The sequence below is a fragment of the Bos mutus genome, chromosome 9, assembly GCF_027580195.1.
Source record: "Bos mutus isolate GX-2022 chromosome 9, NWIPB_WYAK_1.1, whole genome shotgun sequence".
NCBI lineage: Eukaryota > Metazoa > Chordata > Mammalia > Artiodactyla > Bovidae > Bos > Bos mutus.
In genome coordinates, this window is record NC_091625.1 from 94662662 (window position 1) to 94685784 (window position 23123).

Genomic DNA, 23123 nt, shown 5'->3' on the forward strand with positions numbered 1-23123 from the left:
AAAAGAGACCATGAACAAATGAATGTCACATCATGTAACAACATCAGTAGTGTGGTCCCGGTAAGCCCTGGGTGACCGGAACGCAGAGGCCCACAAGGGGACCAAGTGTGCTTTCCTGGTCCCTCTCTGAGCAGGGATGTCTGATAGTCACAAGCGGTGGTTCTCTTAAGCCTCTGAGCCTGGAGATTCCTTTCTCTGCTGCTCCTTTCTCTCTGTTTCCTTGGTGGAGAAACCCCTTCCTCTGACCCGTGGAGCTCCCCATGCTCCGAATCTTCCTTGTGGCCTCCCCACTGCACAGTTCAACATGGTCCTCCATGCGTTTATTTCCCACTTACTCACAGTTAGATTGAGGAGCTTATCAGAGTCGCAGATCTCTCACAGACATGCTGTCTGCCTCTGTCGGGAGGGGCCCTGAGGGTCTCCTTTAACGTGTCTGCCTCCCCACCCCACCCCACCCCAGGTGATGCAGTTCGGGAGGATCGACGGCAGCGCCTACATCCTGGATTTCCAGTACCCCTTCTCTGCCGTGCAGGCCTTCGCGGTCGCCCTGGCCAACGTGACTCAGCGCCTCAAGTGAGGGGCCTGGTATGGGCAGGAGAGAGAGGCCTGACCTGATGGAGCCCCGCAGTCCGGGGCCCAGAAGATGAGGGCAGAACTGGAAACATCTCTCAGACCCAGGAGAGGGCACTGACCTTTCATCGTTGTTTGGGTTTTTACTATCCTTTATTGTGTTTTTTTTTTTTATTCTTTTTAAGCAAAAGTAAGATACAGGAGAGTGGCATTTGGAACCGAAGGGTGCAAGGCACCTGGTGGTGCTTGGGAAGCAAGGCTGCTGTGGGAATGGATGTCCTCCTGGGTTTGCTTCTGTCGGCCACAGGCTGGGAGGCCCTTCAGAGGGAAGGTCAGCCGGCCTCCCGCCTGGCTGGTTCTCCGAGACTAGGAGCTTGTGTCGTTTCCTCCTCCACAACATCCAGCTTTTATTATTCCTCCAACATCACCACTAGTGTTTAAAAAAAAAAAAAACATTTAAAGAAAAACACAACCAAAAAATCCTGAAGGTACAGGTTCTCTTGGTGGGGCACCGTTTAATTCACACGTTATGTTATTCCCCACCCCCCCAGGTGACTTGATTAATGAAGGGTATTTTGGCAAATGCACTGTGTTTGACTAATAAAAGGAGGCTTTTTTCCCGGGGGTGCTGTTACCAGGTGTAACAGGATGTGCTCGTGAGCTGACAGAGAAGGATAACAGGAGGAAGGGACTCCTGCAGATGTGTGCGCGGTCCAAGGGCCACTACATCGGTGCCTCCACTAGATCCCAATGTGTCAGAATTCCGTCGGCTCAGCGATCCTTCCGTCTAATCAAGCTCCCCACACGTGGCAGGGGCAGCGGTTTCCTGGGCTGCAGGGATGGGTCACTAGAGGCCAAGAAGCGGGGGTTCCCTCCCTCTCCCGCTCTCATTGTGGGATCTGGGAATCCCAGCCGACACAGTATTTTTCCCGTTAGATAACACTGTTCTGTACTTTTTCTTCCTAAAAATGCTGACAGCACTGATTTGAAAGTACTCCTTTCCTCTTTGGGGCTGTATTAAAATTCAGTTGGCTAGAGACGTTTTCCAACAGATTAGAAATGTAACAAAAAATAAAAGATGTTAGGCACTTGCCAGGGTGTGAAAAGATACAGTTATAATCAGTTCTTTGACAAGAGCCCCACCAACTTCTCTAGGGGGTAAAAAAAAAGTTGTTTATTGACTGTACAGACTGTTTACTGAGGTGATAAACCACTGGGAGAACATGGTTAAAGTTACAGAACCTACTGAAGTTCTTGACTGTTGCTTGTTAATTGCAACAACAAAAATCCAGAGATTATCTTTCCCCATCTCCCTCTCCTAGGGGACTTGTTGGGCCATATTCAGCCCTGCTCATAACACGACCCAGTTCATGTTTTTGGTTACTCATATCTGTGAGAGTAGGGCAGGAACACAGGAACTGTCTACTGGTTTAGGGTCCTAAATTTGGATTTTGTTTAAAAAGAAACAAGTGGAAGATACTGCAGAAGTGTATTTTCCAAAAAAAAAAAAAAATGGTTTTTAGTCTTCTGTTTTAGTTTAAAAATTGGGAAGGAAACAGGCCCACTGAAAGATGACACCCCCTTACCATTGTCTCTACACCCCGAAGAAACACAGGTGAGGTTTTAAATATGGTGAAGGCCATCTCCCCGCTACTACCAGAGGTTCCCATATTTTAAAATATTGAACCTGATTCTTTGGTGGGTAAATTTTTCCAGAAAGAATTTAGCTGTGTACTCAGAATTACATAATTCTTTTATATGAGTTTGTGTAGCTTAATATGATGTTTCAGTGCTTATCATCAGTTGTGCAATAATGGTTAGAGCCTATTTCTAAATAATTTAAAGCCAGTTCCCTTGTTTTTATTGTCCAAGAGTTAATTATTTATCTTGCTTTGATAGTGTTCGTAGAAATTATTCTGTTACTATGTTCTGGTGAGTTATGCCATTTTATTATTTATTTAGAAAAATAGTATGTTTGTAACGACTTATTTGGTGGCAGTATGTTTTGCTGCAAGAAATAAAAAGGATATGGTAGAAGGTGTTTTTTTTTTTTGCTGGACAGTTTGTGCTTTTTCTAATTGGGAAAAACTCCTACTCATCCTTTAAAAGTAATTTTTTTTTTCATTTTGTGTTATCAATTATATACAAAGGAGATTTCTTCAAGATAATAGATCCTAAAATACTATTTCCCCTTCTGTTGAAAATTTTATTTTCAATGAAAATAAGAGGCGAAATGAGAAATCCTTGGAATGAAAATGACAAATATGTGTGAAGAGAAAGTGAGTATTTGTAACAGATAATGAACTAAACTTGCTGAATGCTTAGCTCAGTCCCCAGAAGCCCTTTTTCCTACACAGGGGTGAAGGCCTCCACCCTGGATGTTTGGCAGGAATTTGCCTCTGATGAGCAGAAGCCGCCCAAGCCTGAAGGAGGAGGCAGCCACTCGCCAATCAGAGACAGGTGGCTGTAGCCATTGTAATGCTGTGTCTTTGCAGTTGATGGTGATGATTTCACTTACTTTGAAAATTGCTTTCATTTGGTCATTCTCTATCAAAGTCAGTACTTTAAGCAGTGGAAGTGTACATACTTAGTGTTTATTAATAGCAACTTATGAATATTAAGATACCTCCCTGGATCTCTAAAGTTAAAAACATTAGCACAGTAAATAGTCAACTACAGAACAGGATCCACACCTCTTTGAGGGAAGCGGTATATTAACAAACGTGGAAACCAATTTTAAACTTGGTTTAACCTCATCAAACCAAAGGCACAGCTTTGAGTATAGTACACCCATTGAATGTATGTGTATCCTAAGAAGAACTCACACCAAGAAAGCAGGAAAATGTCAAAGCTCTCGTGGCAGAAGTCAAAGGGTTTGCAGTGTTTTCACCCTTGGCTGTTGCTTCTTTATCGTGCCCCAAGAGGACACTTGAACGTGTAATCATAGATGAAAGCCAGGAGGCTGACCCCCAGATCGAGCCAGCTCTGCCACTGAGTTGGTGGGTGACCTTGGGCCTCTGTTTATCCATCTGTAAAATGAAAGGACGGTCTGAACAATCTTATAAATGCCTGCGGTCCAGATCAATGGTGTGAGGGCCTGAAGTGTACGTTTCCTCATTCCACTTTACAAATTTGGAAGGTAGGTTTCAAAACATGGCCTTTTGTAGAAAAAATTTTTTTTTTTTTTTTTGCCTGTTTTCATGAGCCACCTACTGAATGTAAACCAGTGCATTTAATACCTTTGGAAGCTTTACCTCTAAAAGCAAATGAATTTGGAATCATGTTTGTTCTCATAAGATTATGCAAAAGCACCAATTCCAGGCAGGCTTCCCTGGTAGCTCAGTTGGTAAGGAATCCGCCTGCAATGCAGGAGACCCGGGTTTGATTCCTGGGTCGGGAAAATTCCCCAGGAGAAGGGATAGGCTACCCACTCCAGTATTCACGGGCTTCCCTGGTGGCTCAGATGGTAAAGAATCCGCCTGCAATGTGGAAGACCTGGGTTCGACCCCTGGGTTGGGAAGATCCCCTGGAGGAGGGCACGGCAACCCATTCCAGTATTCTGGCCTGGAGAATTCCATGGACAGAGGAGCCCAGCGGGCCGCAGTCTGTGGGATCACGTGACTGAGCAAGGCTAAGCACACCGATTCCAGGTGAGACGGACCCACACATGCGTGTGCCCTGGTTGGTGGGCACCCCTGAGAATGGTCCTAAAACAAGTCACCATTTGCCGTAAAGGGTGGGCAGGAAAAAGACAAACGAGTGTATACCTCGGCTGGCTGGAGTTGCCAGGCGTGCTCTGCAGTGTTGCATGGTCTTCATGTGCAGGCTTCTCAAGAAGGAACCCATTGTGTCCCCCGTGGGCCGTGTATCGCTCGGCCAAGTCAGTGGTTGTGCACAGAGTTGGTTGAGACAAGATGTGTCCAGATGAGGTGGAGTTCCTGGGATTTTTGTCACAGCACACAACTCAAAAACTCTTCACCATTCCTGTGTCTGCCTATCTCTGGCTGATGAAACTCTGAAGGGTTGTGGTTTTCATTTCTTTGGCTTTGTGTGATTTTCTTGTAACTTGTGCCTGTGTTTTCTGTTTATATGTTCTTTAAAGGGGGAGGGGGACGGTTCTAAGACCTTGTTTACTGTAGATACAATTTCTTTTGTGTCATAGCAAAGTTTGCGTTCGACTGAAGAAGGCGCTGTATTATTTTACCAAGGGGAGTATTGTTTTTGCATTTGTTTATAAATGCATCATTTGAGTACTGTAAATTTGGACACACGTTCTGAGTTTATTACTACTGGCATTTCCTTTTTCGTTTTTTTGTTTGTTTGTTTTTTCCTGACGGTTACACACGCAGTGCAGGTGCACACGCCCCAAACCAAACCAGACCCCCTGCATGTTCCCGGCCCCACCTGGGGGTGGCGCGCTGCCTGCTGCGCCCGGTTCCTCTCCTATTGGCCGATCGGTCGGTTTCTGAACTCAGCATCCTGCTTTGTTTCATTTTCCAAGCAAGATCTGTTGAGGTTTCCAAATTTCATTCTGATGAGCTCACCCTGGTCTCCTCTCTCCTTATGTGTTTTGTGTATTTGATTGTGCAGGAGGTATTCTAGAAGGCATTGGTGGTTTGCATTCAAAATGATGTGGTTTGTCCAAATTATTTTCCATCTTTATTATTGAGATGGATCAATCTCCTTATTTTTTTTTTCTTGATGATTTGAAGTTGTAAGAGTTGTCAGCTATTGCTTAATAAAATTTTCAGATCAAAAAAAAACCCCACAAAAACCCATCAGTTCCTTGTGTGCCAAATTCAGATGTGGTCTTAAGTCATTTGAGAAGAAATCGGTTCTCTCTGTTGGCATGACCCCGGATGACCGCGGCTCCAGTTAGACTTCTGGGTTACCGCCAACTGTTACGTGACACCTGAGGCCTTTATTATCATTGTTCCTTCTGAGAGGTCCCAGATCATGCTGTTTTCCTGTTGAGCTGATCTGAGTTTTTGTTTCTCTTTGCTTTTGTAAAAAAAAAAACCAATTCAGGGTGCTTCTGTTAGTACCTACAAGATCTGAGGTGCTAAGTACATTGACACTTTCCTTTTTTACTTTGTAACAAACTTAATAAACCCAGGTTTTGAGCAATTCCACTGCAAGTGCCAAGATAACTGTTAATTGTTATTACTTCTAATGAGACTTGGTGCGCCTCCCCGCTTCGTCCTGGAATTCCCTCTGACCTTGGAAGGGAGGCAAGGACTGAGGGTCGTAGGAGGCTCACCTGTGAATACTGTTCCCATGCACATTTACAGAGCCATCCATGTGGTTTTTCCAGAGATAAAAAATAGATATGGTCACTCAAGCTTTAGGAGACAGAACCAAAAACCACTGTCATCTCTAGCAAATTTTAATCATTAATTTCTAAATAATCATAGAACTATAAATCTGTGCTTTAAATAGTAATAGTCATACAAAGCTAAACTGGATTTTGTATGAGAATCAAAATAGATCTGGTTTTATTGTGAAAGTTTGTGAGCTTCAAGTTGATATTCCTTGTATCTTCACCACTTAAATCAGGTAGCAGGGAGACCTGATCAGAAACAAGCTCCTTCCTCCCCTCCCCTGAAATCAAGGGCCCAAAGGCCTCAGGGCCAGGCTCTGTTGTGAGCTGAGGGCCATGCGTAGGAGTGGGATTACCTTCTCCACCAGCCCGGCTCCTGGGGGCCATTCAGTGTGAGGTAGTGTCTCCAGAAATGATGTATTTTCAAAGTAAGGATACTTGGCAAATCCCTTTCCTTCTAAAACCTCATCTTGAAAAGGATGCATTCTGTTTTTATTCTGGCATTCAGTATTCTTTTTCCTGGTAGTGTTAAGAGAATAGAGAGTCAATTTAGCTCCCATATCCCGGCCCCCAAAACTCATTGGAGACACACAACTGCCTCGTGGAGATTGCACTGCAACTATTCTAAGAATGCGCAGCTGAATCTCCATACTCCATTATAAAGTGGATACCTTTTACCTTCTTTTCTTTCAGAAGAAAATTGAAGCATTGAGAGATTGAAATGATTTCTGGATTCCATAGACCAAAAAAAAACAATCCTGAAGTACAATCGAAGGTTTCTGGATCGCATTAATGAATAGACCTAGTTTTGATTCCCAGCTTCTCAGTCAGGTGTTTCGTAATCATGTGCCTGTAATGAGCTCTGAGCCACTTGCACTCAGTCATCTCCTGGGAAAAGAGAGGCAGTGTAGGTGGGCCGCCCTCGCCCACCAGCAGGCGCGCCCACCCACTCGAGAGCTCGTCCTCTAGAGTTGTCAGGAAATCGAACGGTTACTCACCTGGGCGTCATGAGGGAGCTGGTCTGCGTGGATTTGTTTCTCTGCTTATCTTAGAAACCATTGCTCGATGCACTGAAGAACATGCAACCATCCACGCGAAGAAGAGGCTTGTTTCTGAAATCTCACTCAAAGTTCCTGTTGGAACCGTAGGTTCAGGCCACAGCAGGTACAGCAGCCTAGAAGCAGGACCCTAGCAGGCAACTGAGTCCTGGGCGAAAGTAGTTACATCCCTCTGCTTTCTGTCTTCTGGGGTCCCTGCCTCCACATCACCTCACTCCTCAGAGTGTGCATTCTCTGTGATTTTAGAGAATGTGAAAGCTTCTCTCCTAAAACTTGCAGTGCAGTTCTCAGACTTGTTCCTTGAAACTTGGCACTTAAGGCAAAGTAAAAGCTGTGGGAAATTAGGAAAAAAACTATAGCAGAGAACTTACTGAGTTTATCTTGAGGCAAGATAAGCCTGAGGAATTTATTAAACCTCATCTATCTCTCAGGACAGCGTCTTGGCCATGTGGGATGTCTGTGCCTTCAGTTGATTAATCTGAAATTCAGGTAGCCCCTGTGCTGCTCAGCTCTAGTGTATTCCAGGCACTTGCTGAGCCCCATGGTTATGCAGCGGTTTTCACTGCATGTGCGACAGTAGCCCCCACCCCCAGGACGCCCCAAAATGGGGGAAACTTGGATGATAAAGGCTGGCTGCATCACAGTGTCTCAAACCACTGATCCAGTTGCCTTCTTTTAGTCAAGCCCATTACCTTGGTCATTTCTCCCATCTTCAGCCAACAGGGTGCAGAGAGCCCTCGGGACTGCTCTTCCAGTCTCCAAAGCACGACAAAGAGGCCAGTCCTGACACCATTCCCCATTTGTGCATGGGGAACCGAGGATCATTGAGTGTCCTTTTAGCTTGGCCTCCAGCTCATTCAAACGGTCTTGTCGTTTCCCCTTTCAAACAAATCAGCTCCGTGTTTCCTCCTCCCGCGTGTCACCTTGAGGGCTGCCCCCCCCAAGCCACCAGTGGCGTCATGCATGGACCCAGTAGTAGTGCAGCCCCAGGTGTAAGAGGAGCAGTCCTTTAATCCTTGAGTCTCATACTTTTCATGTCTGATATCATGGAAATCTGGGCTTTACCAGTGTTACTTTTTGTCTCTGGTAAGAAGGCGAGCGGCCAGATACCACAATGCTTGGGATGCAAACGCGTGATGGATTCCCACTGGGAAGAGAAGGGCTGTCCTCAAGTGATTTATTTCTGTCTCTACCGGAGCCCCAGGGGGTCCTCTGAGTCCCAGGTACATGTTCCCAAAGTACCTGTACAGACTACAGGGGGCTCTCAAGTCTGGGGATTATGGTTTCTTGCCAGTACTGAAGCTTGCCTCCTTTGTTTTCAATCATGAAAGAATATATTTCTCTGCCAGAAAGAAATTGTCTCCATTCATTCCGTGTGTCCAGTCATGTGGGAGAAAGTCCCGTCAGCACCAAATGGTTCATTTGATGGTGCTGATCACACATGGAGTTGGCCTCCCTTCCCCAGCCTTTCCCTTTGCCTTTTCGTTTCCATTAGCTCCACCCTGGTGGGTCTCACCATGCTTCAGGGCCCCCCTTGGGGTCCCAAAGAGTCAGATACGGCTGAGTGACTAACACTTTCACTTTCAAGAGTATATTTAAAAGCATAATAATTTTTCAAAAGCAGCCAGGTACAAGTGCATCTGTTCCAAGAGACTTTTATCTGGAGCCTAGTACTTGTTTTTATCTTTAGTACACTATAGAGGGGCTTTCCTGTTGCTCATCTGATAAAGACTCTGCCTGCAATTCTGGAGACCTGGGTTCCATCCCTGGGTTGGGATGAACCCCTGGAGAAGGGAACGGCTACCTACTCCAGTATTCGGGCCTGGAGAATTCCATGGACTGTATAGTCTATGGAATCACAAAGGGTTGGACACAACGGAGTGACTTTCACTCACACTTTAGAGATGCAGCTAAAACTAATTTAATTAGCTAAGGTCTTCCAACCGACACAACCCAAGGCTGCCTGGCTGTATGTATAGTATCCAGACTAGAGCAGAGGTGAACAGGACAGCAACAGCACAGCCCCCTAAAAACAGCAAGTTCTGCAAACCACCATGGGCAAGCGTGCTCTCCCTCTTCTCAAGCCCCTCGTGGGAGAGTTTGGTCCCAACAGAGAGATGAAGAGAGCAGGTAGAAACTCCTAACTGACTTCACTACAAGCCAGGCAGTGTTGAGAGCCGGGAGCACACTGCAGAGCAGCCAGACTAGCACTGCTTTTAGAAAAGGGCGAGTGTAAAACTTCGTAAATGACAACGAGCACCAGCTCCCGGCCAGTGGATACCCGCCCTCCCGGGGAAACAAGGCCCAGACCAGAGCCCAGGGCGAGGCCGAGAGTCGGCCTCACATTCACCTTCTCTTCATTCCTCCCTGATGGTCAGCTTCCCGAGACGGGCATGATGCTCCAAAGACCTGGGTGCACCTTGTCCAGACCCCTGACTTGGACGTCTTAGAAGTGTTGAGAAGCTCAGTTAAAATTCAGAGAAGAGAAACCACTCTCAGGACAGCTGACGTTTCATCAGAGCCCGTGCTGCTGGCAGTTAAGACCCACCTGGGTGTAGGGGAAGGGACTCTGTGCAAAGAGAAGAACCAGAAAGTACCATATGCCTGGGGGTTTTCCACACTGGCTGTCCTCCTAAGAAGAGCTGGTCTTCAAACCTCTCCCCTGGGCAGGGCAAAGAGCCACATGAGGCAGAAGAGATGGGGCCCTGACCCAGACCTTCCTGCACCCAGGTCTCCTTCTGGTCACTTTGTGCCATGGAAGTGTTCCGGGTTTCATTCCCTCCTCTCACAGAAGCAGTGAAGCACTCAGCCAGGGCCCAGACTCCAAAACTCGTCAGCCCCACCCAGACCTGGTGCCTGGCCTGTGCTGGGTCGGAGGTGCTCTGTGCTGAGCATCTTCAAGGTTACAGGTAAAGGATGTGGGCATATCTGCAGGGTTTGGACATTAACACCCAGGCGTTGTTCTTGGAAACAGTTCAGATTTTATTTAAAACTTACAAAGCACTTATCTCCTTAACAAATGCCCGTGTGCACCACTGGATGACAGAGTTATAATTGAGACCAGACTTGAATGGAGAGTTCTTGGTAAAGCCTGGGTCACAGCACTCTCAATGAGTGGTGACAAGACTATTAACTGTGAACAGGTTCCAGATCAGTGATGTGGGATCAGGAGCACTGTTCTGAAAGCTGGGAGATGAAGGAACTTATCCTGACTGTCATCAGCATTGCATCAACAAGTTCAGATATGCAAAGGACACCACACTAATGGCAGAAAGTGAAGAGGAACTAAAGAGCCTCTTGATGAAGGTGAAAGAGCAGAGTGGAAAAGCTGGCTTAAAACTCAACATTCAAAAAAATTAGATTATGGTGTCCGGTCCCATCACTTCATGGCATGTAGAAGGGGAAAAAGTAGAAACAATAACAGATTTTATTTTCTTGGGCTCCAAAATCACTTGCAGACAGTGACCGCAGCCATGAAATTAAAAGACTTGCTCCTTGGAAAAAAAGCTATGACAAACCTAGACAGCACATTAAAAAGCAGAGACATCACTTTGGCAACAACTGTCCATGTAGTCAAAGCTATGGTTTTTCCAGTAGTCATGTATGGATGTGAGAGCTGAGCCATAAAGAAGGCTGAGGGCTGAAGAATTGATGGCTTAGAATTATGGTGCTGGAGAAGACTCTTGAGTCCCTTGGACTGCAAAGAGATTGAACCAGTCAATCCTAAAGGAAATCAACCCTGAATATTCATTGGAAGGACTAATACTGAAGCTGGAGCTCTGATACTTTGGCCACCTGATGCGAAGAGGTGATTCACTGGAAAAAGACCCTGATTCTGGGAAACGTTGAGGGCAGGAGGAGAAGGGGATGACAGAGGATGAGATGGTTGGATGGCATCAGCAACTCAGTGGACATGAGTTTGAGCAAACTCCAGGAGATGGTGAAGGACAGGGAAGCGTGGTGTGCTGCAGTCCATGGGGTCAGAAAGAGTCGGGCACAGTGAATGACAACTACATATAATGAGGAGACCAGACCAAGTCTGTATTCCCCAAGGGATGGGTCATATTTCTCAAGTACTTTGAACTCTGATGAAAGGAAAACAGACTTCCTTTACTGTAGGGTTTTCTAGAACTATCAATACTCTAATGTGTTGTGCATGGTAGACCACACAGAGGAAGAAATACTGAAGTTTTTAGTGACCCAAACTCTTTTGCCCTTGGATTTTAAGGGAGCATCTTAGTAAGACCAATGACCCAAGGAATAAATAGAAGTAGGGAAATTGGGTTGGATGCGCTCCACATTCTTCCTGACTTCAGAATTCTGTGCTTCTGTGAATTTTACTGAAAACCTAAGGCAGGTTTCTTTCACCCTCTTCTCATAGAATAAAGGATCTACTTCGCTCCTGCTCAAGCAGGCGAGAGACCCTTGATCAAGTGTGGAGTGTGTTTGCTGAGCTGCACAGGTGTAGAGGCTGGTTTGTTTCTACAGAGTACTTACTTGAAGAAGCAGAGTTGATAGAAACAGAAATGAGCTCTTGCCGTTTACAGCCTACCAAGATGCAAATATTCAGCTTGTTTAATTTGCAGTTTAACTCTCGAAAATACAGTCTTTCCTAAGATAATTGAGATTGAGAATGCCAGACTCATTCTGACCACGCTTGTCATCTGTTTCTAATTAATATTTGGAGATTTTTGTCCCCAGTTTCACTGGGGCCCTAGACCTCATCTTTCACTCAGTTTAGAGAAGAGAACCACTTAGGGTCAGCCAAGTGTTTGTCTGGGTTGAAGCCAGTACACCCTAAGGTCTGTGATCTCCAGGGCTTGGGGGTTCATATCCAGAAATGCTGGCTCGATAGATGATTTACCAAAGTAAACATCTCTTCTGAGCTCTTGCAAAAGACTTCTTGTCATGTCAATTGCCAGTACCAAGAATATTTGATGACCTGAAAGTCAGAGCAGATAATGTCCCCTAGGAGCCCCTGAAGGTGGCATCCTACTGGGGACTGCCCAAATGGCCGGGGGACAGCTGGTGGCCACCTGGGGTCAGCCTCGATGGAGGGGGACCAGGCCTCACTGTGTGCTCCCAGGAGGGTCCCACGCCCCTGGAGAGCACCTCCTAAAAGGAGGCCGGGGGCTGAGGGCCCCAAAAGGGCCGCTGAAGAGGTACTGTGTGGTGCCCGCTGATACCAGGGAGACAGTGCAGGGGTCAGGGTCGCCTCAAGATGATCTGGAAATTTGTTTTTGTCTTACATTTACGGAAGTAAAGACTAACCAGTGGTGACAAGCAAAGCCTAGTTCTTCAGAGCTTGATGTAGCAAGGGCGTCATTTCTCATCAGTGTGACTGGCAGAGACTCAGAGGAGTCAGGGGAGCGGGCTTCTTAGTGGAGAAAAGGCGTGACCCAGGTATGTCCTGATGGAGGCTTCGGGGAAGCTGGAGGTGCCTGATTGGAAGCCTGGGGTCTGGTGGTTGGTCAGGAACATACTGGTTTTCTCTGGTTGGTCCTGAATTGGAAGCAGGGATGAAAACTAGGGGAACTGTCAGTTACTGGCCACCTTCTGACTATACGGGGCCATTTGTCACAGAGGTTGTTGCTGGAGGTGGCAGTGTGACTCCCTCAAAGCTGACATTGAGCATACTGGCCTTTGGGAGTGGCTACAGCGGGTTTCAGGTCAGGGTGTCTGTATAGAGTCTGGTCACTATCAGTTTATCCCTTCAGCCTCTCAGTTTAAATAAGAGTTTATCATAAGAGTGAAATCAACCTACCCCCAGTGAACAGTAAATTAACTGGCACTAGTTAAAAAAAAAAAAAAAAGCCTTACAGTTGCCTCAGTTATATTTTTAAATACTGTCCAGAAAGAAGCAGTGCTGTCCAGAAAACACGCATCTCGCTCAGTTTCTAATTTAATCTTGTAAAAATGGAAAGGGCACATGCGGAAACAGTCATAAGGGACAAACGTCCTAGGAGCCCCTGGAAGTTATGTGAGAAAAATAATTAGGAAATGCGCAGCAGATCATCATCCAGTTACAGCCACGTTTTATCACAAACCTCAGTTTTATTTTACTGCCTTAGTTCGCCCCCCAGGAGCACACAGCGAGTTCGTCAAAGCTTATTCGCCTTTCCTGTGGCAGACTTGGGACATTGTTATCACTGATAAAGGCAAGTTCAGGGAACCGCTGCTCACCCACAACAGGGCTGGGCTGCTGCTTGCCTGGCCACCTGCTTCTGACACATCTGAATAAGAATTCTCCCGCCTCTAAATAGGAATACCACCCTGGGGAGAAAAATGGATGCTGAGTCCCCCTGGGGAGGTGGCAGGGAAGGTGTAGCAACTCTGAGAGAGCTCAGCGGTTCATGAATAGAAAGCCAGCGTGTTCTCGAAAATTCAGGGAGCATCTAATTCTCTACTGACTGACTCACCGTGTAGAAGGGGTGGAGGTATAATGTCGACAGCTTTACCCACGCTCCTTCTTAAGTCATCCAGCCTGCCAGTGTCCGGCTGCTGGACAGACATGGGCCTCTGCTCCTGCAAGTCCTCTGATGCTTGGGTGTCATCTCGTTTGAGATCCCCTTTCTCAGAGAACCAGACTTTCAACTCAGGGTTGAGTGCACTGACCCACTGGTAAATATCTATTAATAACAACTAGCTTTCTAGAAACAAACAAAGCCCTGAATGCATGATATGCCCGCATAAGCATTATAGATCGCCACAATACAAAGAATGCATAGCACACAATTACAAATAATAAAATATACAGCACTCTATTATAATTCCATATGGCCATTTGGGTCTCAGAGAATGCATCTGTTGATTTTCTCCAAACGCTTATATCCGTAGCCAACCTATGACTACAACTGACAAATTAGCATAGTTCTGACATGAATGTTGGTTGTGAGTGAGACAAATGTGAAACAACAAAGATGTATATTGCATGCATTGCCAGAACTTTACTAGGACATTAATGACACGAGCAATTTCTGTGCTAAATAGGATAATGGTTTCCAAATACTGGAAGAAAATTTCCTAAATTTTTGTGCTATTTACAATGTGGTGGCAACTGACATGATACAGTTTTCAAGTTAAAGTACATTTTTTTTAAATTTTATTTTATTTTTAAACTTTACATAATTGTATTAGTTTTGCCAAATATCAAAATGAATCCACCACAGGTATACATGTGTTCCCCATCCTGAACCCTCCTCCCTCCTCCCTCCCCATACCATCCCTCTGGGTCATCCCAGTGCACTAGCCCCAAGCATCCAGTGTCATGCATCGAACCTGGACTGGCATCTCGTTTCATACATGATATTTTACATGTTTCAATGCCATTCTCCCAAATCTTCCCACCCTCTCCCTCTCCCACAGAGTCCATAAGACTGTTCTATACATCAGTGTCTCTTTTGCTGTCTCGTACACAGGGTTATTGTTACCATCTTTGTAAATTCCATATATATGCGTTAGTATACTGTATTGGTGTTTTTCTTTCTGGCTTACTTCACTCTGTATAATAGGCTCCAGTTTCATCCACCTCATTAGAACTGATTCAAATGTATTCTTTTTAATGGCTGAGTAATACTCCATTGTGTATATGTACCACAGCTTTCTTATCCATTCATCTGCTGATGGACATCTAGGTTGCTTCCATGTCCTGGCTATTATAAACAGTGCTGCGATGAACATTGGGGTACACGTGTCTCTTTCCCTCCTGGTTTCCTCAGTGTGTATGCCCAGCAGTGGGATTGCTGGATCATAAGGCAGTTCTATTTCCAGTTTTTTAAGGAATCTCCACACTGTTCTCCATAGTGGCTGTACTAGTTTGCATTCCCACCAACAGTGTAAGAGGGTTCCCTTTTCTCCACACCCTCTCCAGCATTTATTATTTATAGACTTTTGGATCACAGCCATTCTGACTGGTGTGAAATGGTACCTCATAGTGGTTTTGATTTGCATTTCTCTGATAATGAGTGATGTTGAACATCTTTTCATGTGTTTGTTAGCCATCTGTATGTCTTCTTTGGAGAAATGTCTATTTAGGAATATATCTACCTAAAGAAACTAAAGACCTATATATAGAAAACTATAAAACACTGGTGAAAGAAATCAAAGAGGACACTAATAGATGGAGAAATATACCATGTTCATGGATTGGAAGAATCAATATAGTGAAAATGAGTATACTACCCAAAGCAATTTATAGATTCAATGCAATCCCTATCAAGCTACCAAAAGTATTCTTCACAGAGCTAGAACAAATAATTTCACAATTTGTATGGAAAAACAAAAAACCTCGAATAGCCAAAGCGATCTTGAGAAAGAAGAATGGAACTGGAGGAATCAACCTACCTGACTTCAGGCTCTACTACAAAGCCACAGTTATCAAGACAGTATGGTACTGGCACAAAGACAGAAATATAGATCAATGGAACAAAATAGAAAGCCCAGAGATAAATCCACACACATATGGACACCTTATCTTTGACAAAGGAGGCAAGAATATACAATGGATTAAAGACAATCTCTTTAACAAGTGGTGCTGGGAAATCTGGTCAACAACTTGTAAAAGAATGAAACTAGAACACTTTCTAACACCATACACAAAAATAAACTCAAAATGGATTAAAGATCTAAACGTAAGACCAGAAACTATAAACCTCCTAGAGGAGAACATAGGCAAAACACTCTCTGACATACATCACAGCAGGATCCTCTATGACCCACCTCCCAGAATATTGGAAATAAAAGCAAAAATAAACAGATGGGACCTAATTAACCTTAAAAGCTTCTGCACATCAAAGGAAACTATTAGCAAGGTGAAAAAACAGCCTTCAGAATGGGAGAAAATAATAGCAAATGAAGCAACTGACAAACAACTAATCTCAAAAATATACAAGCAACTCCTACAGCTCAACTCCAGAAAAATAAATGACCCAATCAAAAAATGGGCCAAAGAACTAAACTACATTATTAACATTGTCTCCATGACTTAAGTCTAGAGCCTAGACTGGAAGCAATAAACAAAACCAAGTTAACTCCTGATTTATGGCTTTTTGCTGATTTTCATGATGTAAATATTCCCACCAGAGCCCATTTCAAGCAACCAACACATCCCTAAACAGGGGAGTCAGAAAGAGATGAACAATGAGGAACAGCTTAATGTTTAAAAATGACTGAGTTAAACAATCAGCTCTCAAGATTCCTAAAAATTGAACCATCAGCTATTAGGAGCCAGCATGAGCTGACTCCAGCATGTCGAAGTTTGCATGTGTTGTTTTTCAGAATGCAGAGCAAGCTGGGCCTCAGATCTGACTGCAGTGTTGGGGTGGTTTAAGCTAAGGGGACTAAGTGCTTCACCTGAAGTTACTCAGATGAAGGGGTTCAAGACATATATTTTTAAAACTTTTTCTATGAATTCAGCAGCTATAAACAAAGTGCCTGCTCCATGCCAGATTCCTGTTGAGACAGGTCATCCCAGGATGGATAAAATCATCCCAGCCCTGCCTCATAGAGTGTACAGTCCCAGCTGGTCACGTCCCCTAGGCTTTGCTAAATCCCTTTCCCAGGTCAGCTCCGGAGAAGGCCATGGCAACCCACTCTAGTACTCTTGCCTGGAGAATCCAGTGGACAGAGGAGCCTGGTAGGCTGCAGTCCATGGGGTCGAGAAGAGTCAGACACAACTGAGCGACTTCACTTTCACTTTTTACTTTCATGCATTGGAGAAGGAAATGGCACCCCACTCCAGTGTTCTTGCCTAGAGAATCCCAGGGACGGGGGAGCCTGGTGGGCTGCCATCTATAGGGTCACACAGAGTTGGACACGACTGAAGTGACTTAGCAGCAGCAGCAGTCATTAAGCTTAGTCAAGGATCTTTAGTTCTTTCTCACAGGCTATAGATAATATTCTGAGCCATATCCTGTGAGCTATCTTACAGACACAAAACACCAGGCAGAGAAAACCACATGATGATCAGACCGCACCCAGGACATGAGCTGTCACAATTCCGAGAACTGGCCTCAGAGAAATGGGAACAAATGGACCCTGGAAATGAAGATAAAATGTACCTAGAACAACCAAGATGATGCCGGTCAGACCACCGATGACCAGTTTGAAGATGACTGTCAGAGCTGACTGTGCTGTTACGGCATATAGCCCCCTTCCCACTTCTGTCTATAAAAGCTCTTGCCCCACTGGTTGCCGGGGTGGTGGTGGGGGGTGGGGGGGAGTTGGGTGGGGAGGTGGCCTTTGGAAAGATGTCCTCCCCCCGCCACCAGTTGCTGGCATCTAAAATAAAACAAACTTCCTTTCCACCAGCCTGGCCTGTTTATTGGCTCTTGAGTGGCGAGCTGAGTCCCACACCCCTTTCAGTAACAGAAGCACACCCCATTGTGCTTCGGAGGAGCCTGCCTGGCCCACCCCTCTCCTTCAGGTCCTATCCATCTCTCCTCCCACTACTCCACCTCTGCAGCCTTGACCCTGGTACAAGCCCTGGTGACCCCCCCTACCCAGACTCCTTCCTGCTCCCTCTTCTCCCTGACCGTTCTCTACTCAGCAGCCAGGGTGATTTTTTTAATAAAAATTCCTGTTTTTATATCACTGCTCAACTTAAAATCCTCTAATGGTGGTCAGGAGTGACAGACCCAGCCCTCGGGCTCCGTTGCTCACCAGCTGGGTACCTTGGGGCTCTGTATCTGTTTCCCCCCCTGCAGAAAGAGGATCACAGAGCGCCCGCTGGAGAGGTTTAAATGCTCAGAATAGTGCGTCACCATCCTTCCCACTAGGTAAGCATGGCATTAGCATCCTTACCTGCTCCTGACCTCAGCTCTCACACCTCTTTATGCTGAACGATAAATAATGATAAATCTCTGCTCTGTGTTCCAGAGCCCCGTGCCTCTCCGCGAGCTGCTCACCACACTGACCTTGCCTGAGCTCGCCCCACTGCCTGACACGCCTTCCCTCATCAGCCCAGCATCACCTCTCAGCTCATCCTGCAGAGCCCTTTCAAGACCGTATTTGCAGCACAGCCTTCCCTTGTCCCAGTCTAGATCAAGTCTCTTGCTGTGTTCCTTCAGAGCACACATCACGTTGTCCTCACACGTGGATTAGGGTGAATATGTAACAGTTCATGTCCTGTCTACACTGTGGACTCTGTGAGCATGCCCAGTGCCTTGTAAAGTACCTGGGACAGGGTGGGTGCTCAGTGTATATAAAATCTCTGTAAAAAACAGGGCTTATTTAAGAGACCACTCATCCTAAGCAGTGTCTCACTCAGTAACATTCCAGTGTAAACTGGAAACTTTGGCCACAAGCCTTGATGTGCCTAAAGGTAGCATTTGGTGTCAACCCTTTCACCCTACTCTCATTTCCCCCATCCAGCCAGGAGCCCTGCTTAGCCGTGCCAAGTGCTCATCCTGACAGCAAAAGAACAAAGATAACATCAAGACTTTTCCCAAGAATTTTGCCCAAGAGGATTGTTAGCTGTTGAGCACGTTTGACTTCCCAAGACCATTCCTAAAGCTTTCAGTGGGTAATTAGTCACTTACTGAGCATCTACCAGATGCAGGACATCATTGCAGCTGCTTCACACACCCACCTTGACTCTGTTCTGCCACAGGAGACTGACCTAGAGAAGGGGGTCAGCTTTCCCGAAGGAAATCCTGAAAGCCATGAACATTCAGCTTACTAAGGTCGAGCAATTCTTCCCTTGTAGGTGCCACATACTTTGTCTGTTTTAAGTCCTTATGAGAGAAAAATATTAAATATTATATCAGGAATTTGCTTTAATACGTCCCAACAGCAAAAATGGTAGAGGAATCAGATGGCACTGGTAACTGAAGCTGGTTGCGAGGTGGTGGATGTGTGGACCAGGAGTGAGCACAGGAATTCAGCAGACTGTTTCTGAGTGTGTGTGAAAATTTCCATAATGAAAGTTTTTAAATAGCGTCAAAACGTATGAAGCCAAAACTGATAGAACTACAGGGATTCGTTGACAAGTCCACCATTGTGATGGAGCGTACAACATAGTTCTTTTCATTATAGATGAGTCTAAGGCTCAAAAGCCTAATTTCATGGATATAAATAAAACTTGGCACCCAACAACTAGAGCGTCACAAAATGCTTTAAGACAAAAGTGGAACATTTATAAAAATTGATCATATAGGGGACCATAAAGCAAGCATCAACAAAGTTCAAATAATCTATACCAAATAGACTATATTTTTGGAACACAATGCACTTAATGTATAAATCAATGAAAAGACAAAATTGTCTAAATATTTTAAAATTTGAAACGCATTCTAAATAACCCAGAGATCAAAGAAAAACAGATAATGTCTTGGTCATAGAGAAGATAATTTTGTCACACTAGCAGTGAGCTGCTGGCTATTCATGTTGACAGGAAAAGTTTTCTGTAAGCTAGTTAGTGCCTTTCAAGTTCTCTATGATATGAAGAGACCCAAGCCAATCACTGAAGGGACTGGGACAGCAATTTAAAGTATTATACATATTATAAGAAAAGTTTAAAAAAATGTTTACAGCAATTATCTATCAGTGATGGATGGACGGATGGATGATTTTCATTCTCTTGCCTAAGCTTCTTTATGTTATTTACGTTTCTATAATGAGAAAGCATGGATATCAGTGCTTTTGGGGAGAAGAAATATGTAAATGATCCAAGGTAGTTAACCCATTAATGAGCATTCACTGTGGGCCAGGCATTGTACTAAGTGCTCTACATAATCCTACCCACTAACTCATGACTGCAAAGGCGCCAAAACAGGGAGTATTCAGCACAAGCTCATTGTTAAAAAGTGGTGGTGTCAGTCGTCTTTCTTGTTGGTATCTGTGCTCTTAGCCACAATTGAATGAATATGTTTGCCTTCTTGCAGTTTCATAAGAGCATCAGAATAAGATAATGGTCCTCTTGACAAGTGAAAGTGTACAAGGCATTTGACGTTCAACAAACATGTATTAAGTACCTATATGAACTGTGCACACACGTAACTATATTAGTGTTAGTTACTCAGTCCTGTCTCTTTGCAACCCCGTAGACTGTAACCCCCCAGGCTCCTTTGTCCATGGAATTCTCCAGGTAAGAATACCGGAGTTGGTTGCCATTCCGTTCTCCAGGGGATCTTTGCAACCCAAGGATCGAACCCAGGTTGCCTGCATTGCAGGCAGATTCTTTACTGTCTGAGCCACCCGGCAAGCCCGTTAACATTGTTAGTGGTGTGTGTGTAAGTCACTCAGTCGTGTCCGACTCTTGCAACCCCATGGACTGGAGCCCACCAGGCTCCTCTGTCCATGGAGTTCTCCAGGCAAGAATATTGGAGTGGGTTGCCATTTCCTTCTGCAGGGCCTCTTCCTAACCCAGGGATCAAACCTGCATCTCCTGCATTGACAGGCAGATTCTTTACCGCCTGAGCCACCAGGGAAGCCCCAGCACTGTTAGTAAGACATGGCTAAAATGAAGGTACTAAACATTCATTACTTTTGCTAAAACCCCATAACCACCCCCAAAACTCCACTGAAACAACAGTAAAGGGATTTAAAAAAATAATAATTCTTACACCCTCAAGAACAGGGCAAGTTTGCAAATCATTAAGCAAATGAGCAGATATGCAAAGCCTAGATGCTTTGCCTGTAGTGAGGAAAGCTAAAAAACAACCCAGTCTGCACCATAAATTCCTCAAGTATTTTGGGAACTAACAGCAGAGTCACTGTCTGTAGAAGTGAGAGTGAAGATGGGGCAAAACTCAAGATGGGTCACTGCAGACCACTAGAATAGCTGCAAGAAAAAATCTCAAGGGGGCTCCCCTGGCAGTCCAGTGGTTAAGAATCTGCAGTTTCAGTACAGAGTCATGGGGGTTAACTAAGCTTCCATATGCCACACTACTAATAAATAAATAAAAACCTTGATAAAATCAAGAGTAGTAAGGATATGGCACAACTGGAATTCTTATACATTGTTGGTGGGAATTAAAATGTCACAATCACTTTGGAAAACCGTTTGACTATATCTACTAAAGCCAAGTATATGTCTAATCTATAACCCAGTGATCTCACTAGGTATAAACCCTAGTAAAATGAGTGCTTATGCCCTTCCCAAAAAATACACAAGAAAGTTCATAATCAGAATAACCAAAACCTGACAAGAGAATGGATAAATTGTGCTGTATATATACGCACACAGTGGCATGCTATATAGCAAAAACAAAGAAACCAAAGCCAGAAAACACTGCTGTCTGGCTGGGTTTATACTGCTCCACAGAGAAAGTGCTGTCCTGAGACTTCCAGGCACTGGCTTTTAACAGGCCTGTCAGCTTACGCTATCTTTTCTGGATAACCTACCACCATGCTGTGAGGGAGCCCAAGCAGCTTCATGGAGAAGCCTTTCTGAGAGAGGCCGTTGGCCAGCAGCCCAGCTGAGTTCCCAGCATCAAATCACCAGCAGTGTGAGTGAACCGTCCTGGAACTGGATCCTCCAGCTGGAGGATATGTGCCACAAAGAAAGACAGAGGCATGGGATCCAAAGAACAGAGGGAGGGAACTCCCTGGCTGATAGTGAAGGGATGGCGTAGCCGACAGCTCTGCACAAGGCATAAGGCAGCCAGTTCACAGCTGGTAGTAATTACAGAATACTGTGCGGCTCAAGTGTGTGTGATATTCACAGAATTGTTACATATATACCAGCGCCTGTGTACATGTGACATTTTATCTAGCATTTCCAGCTCTTTGTGGTAAAAGAGGTAATGTAGCACATTAGTTACCCCCACGGTGCCGGAGCCAGAAGATTTGCATTGTCCTTTTAGGGTCTGCAGTAGTTCAAAGTTGAGGAGAGTGTAGGCTGGAGAAACTAGAGAAGGAGTCCTGGAGATATTTTTTCTGGGGGTATCTCTGAGGTTAATTAATATTTCCCTTAATGATAAGCTTTCTGTAGCCAGTCGTAAAATAATTGAAATATGGTATATGCTGGTCTCATAATCTTTCTCACAGTACAGACAGCGTGTGTCTTCTGAGCTCCATTCTTTGTCCTCTTGAGATGGTTATACACCATGCTCACATTATTGAATTAGGGCTAAAACCTAACTGCACAGTGCAGGACGTTCAGAAGTTACGGGAATACTTGCACGACCTGAGGGGGCAGCTTGGCCAGCAGACAGACAAGTTGTTCCCAAATATAAGGGGGGGCTGGGCAGCAACTAAAACAGGATGATAAAAATAAAGAGCGAGGAAGAGTGGGTGAAATTAGAGCACAGCTAAAAGTAGCAGGAAATACAGGAATTCTGAGAATATCTAAACGTGAGTGATCATTAGACTTAACAGAGCTTTGAAAAAATTTAGGTTCCTGAGAACCATATTCTATAATTTAGAGTCAATAGTGAGTTGGGCCCCAAAATGTATATTTATAAAAGGCTTCTCCCCTGCTTGCACAATCAACCCCATATGGAAACCTGTCCTGAATTAAGCTGGAAGCAAGCTGACATCATCTGGAACAACTGTTTCTCTGCTTGTTATGGGAAAATTCACAAAAGGAGATGACACTGTCTTTAGATAAGTAGTCCCATGGAGGGTGTGTTGATATGTGAGTTTTATTTTACACACTAGTGTTAAGCTTTGCAGAGGATGAGAAAAACGCCTTTGCACAGACTTGCTTTTTTATTTTTTTGGTGGCTATAGAACGTGTGGAAAGAGGCATCTCATTTGGCCACGATTCTTCATCATTAAAAAATATTTATTATGACATAACCGTGATGGGTTTCATTCAAAATGTTTTTACAAAAAAAAAAATAAAATGTTTTTACATCAGGTCAAGTGGAACTCAGGAAGGAGGGGCGAGGGGTGGAAAAAAGGCTTTCCGGGAGCTGTCCGTGGTGCTGAACTGATGCCCGGCTCCAGCCTTTGACCTTACATCAAAGGGGCTCTGGGTCCCGTCCCCAAGTCTCAGTTTCCTTTCAGTTTTCACCTCCAGCGTATTCCCTTTCCCCACCCGAGCAGTAGCAAGGGTAGCCCTTTCTATTTTAGTCCTGGGCGGCAGATGACCTTGTGTTGGCCTCCCCCACCCCCACCCCGGTCCACTCCCTCTCCTCCCTGGGCGGCGGCCGATGGGCGCGGCACCCTCCGCTCCTTAGGCCCCCCTCGGCGGGGCGGGGCGGGGCGGCGGGGCGGGTACCCCCATCTCC

At 45.1% G+C, this 23123-nt stretch overlaps 1 protein-coding gene across 8 annotated transcripts in view; it reads left to right on the plus strand.

Moving 5' to 3' along the window:
• TULP4 (TUB like protein 4) overlaps positions 1–5336 on the plus strand; it is a 200684-nt gene extending 195348 nt beyond the window's left edge. For all 8 annotated transcript variants that reach the window (XM_070376950.1, XM_070376951.1, XM_070376952.1 and 5 more), the window contains one exon: positions 461–5336. In XM_070376950.1, the coding sequence (XP_070233051.1) occupies positions 461–577 (117 nt within the window). In that variant the 3' untranslated portion in view covers positions 578–5336. The remainder of the gene's footprint in view (positions 1–460) is intronic.
• Positions 5337–23123: the final 17787 nt, after the last annotated feature.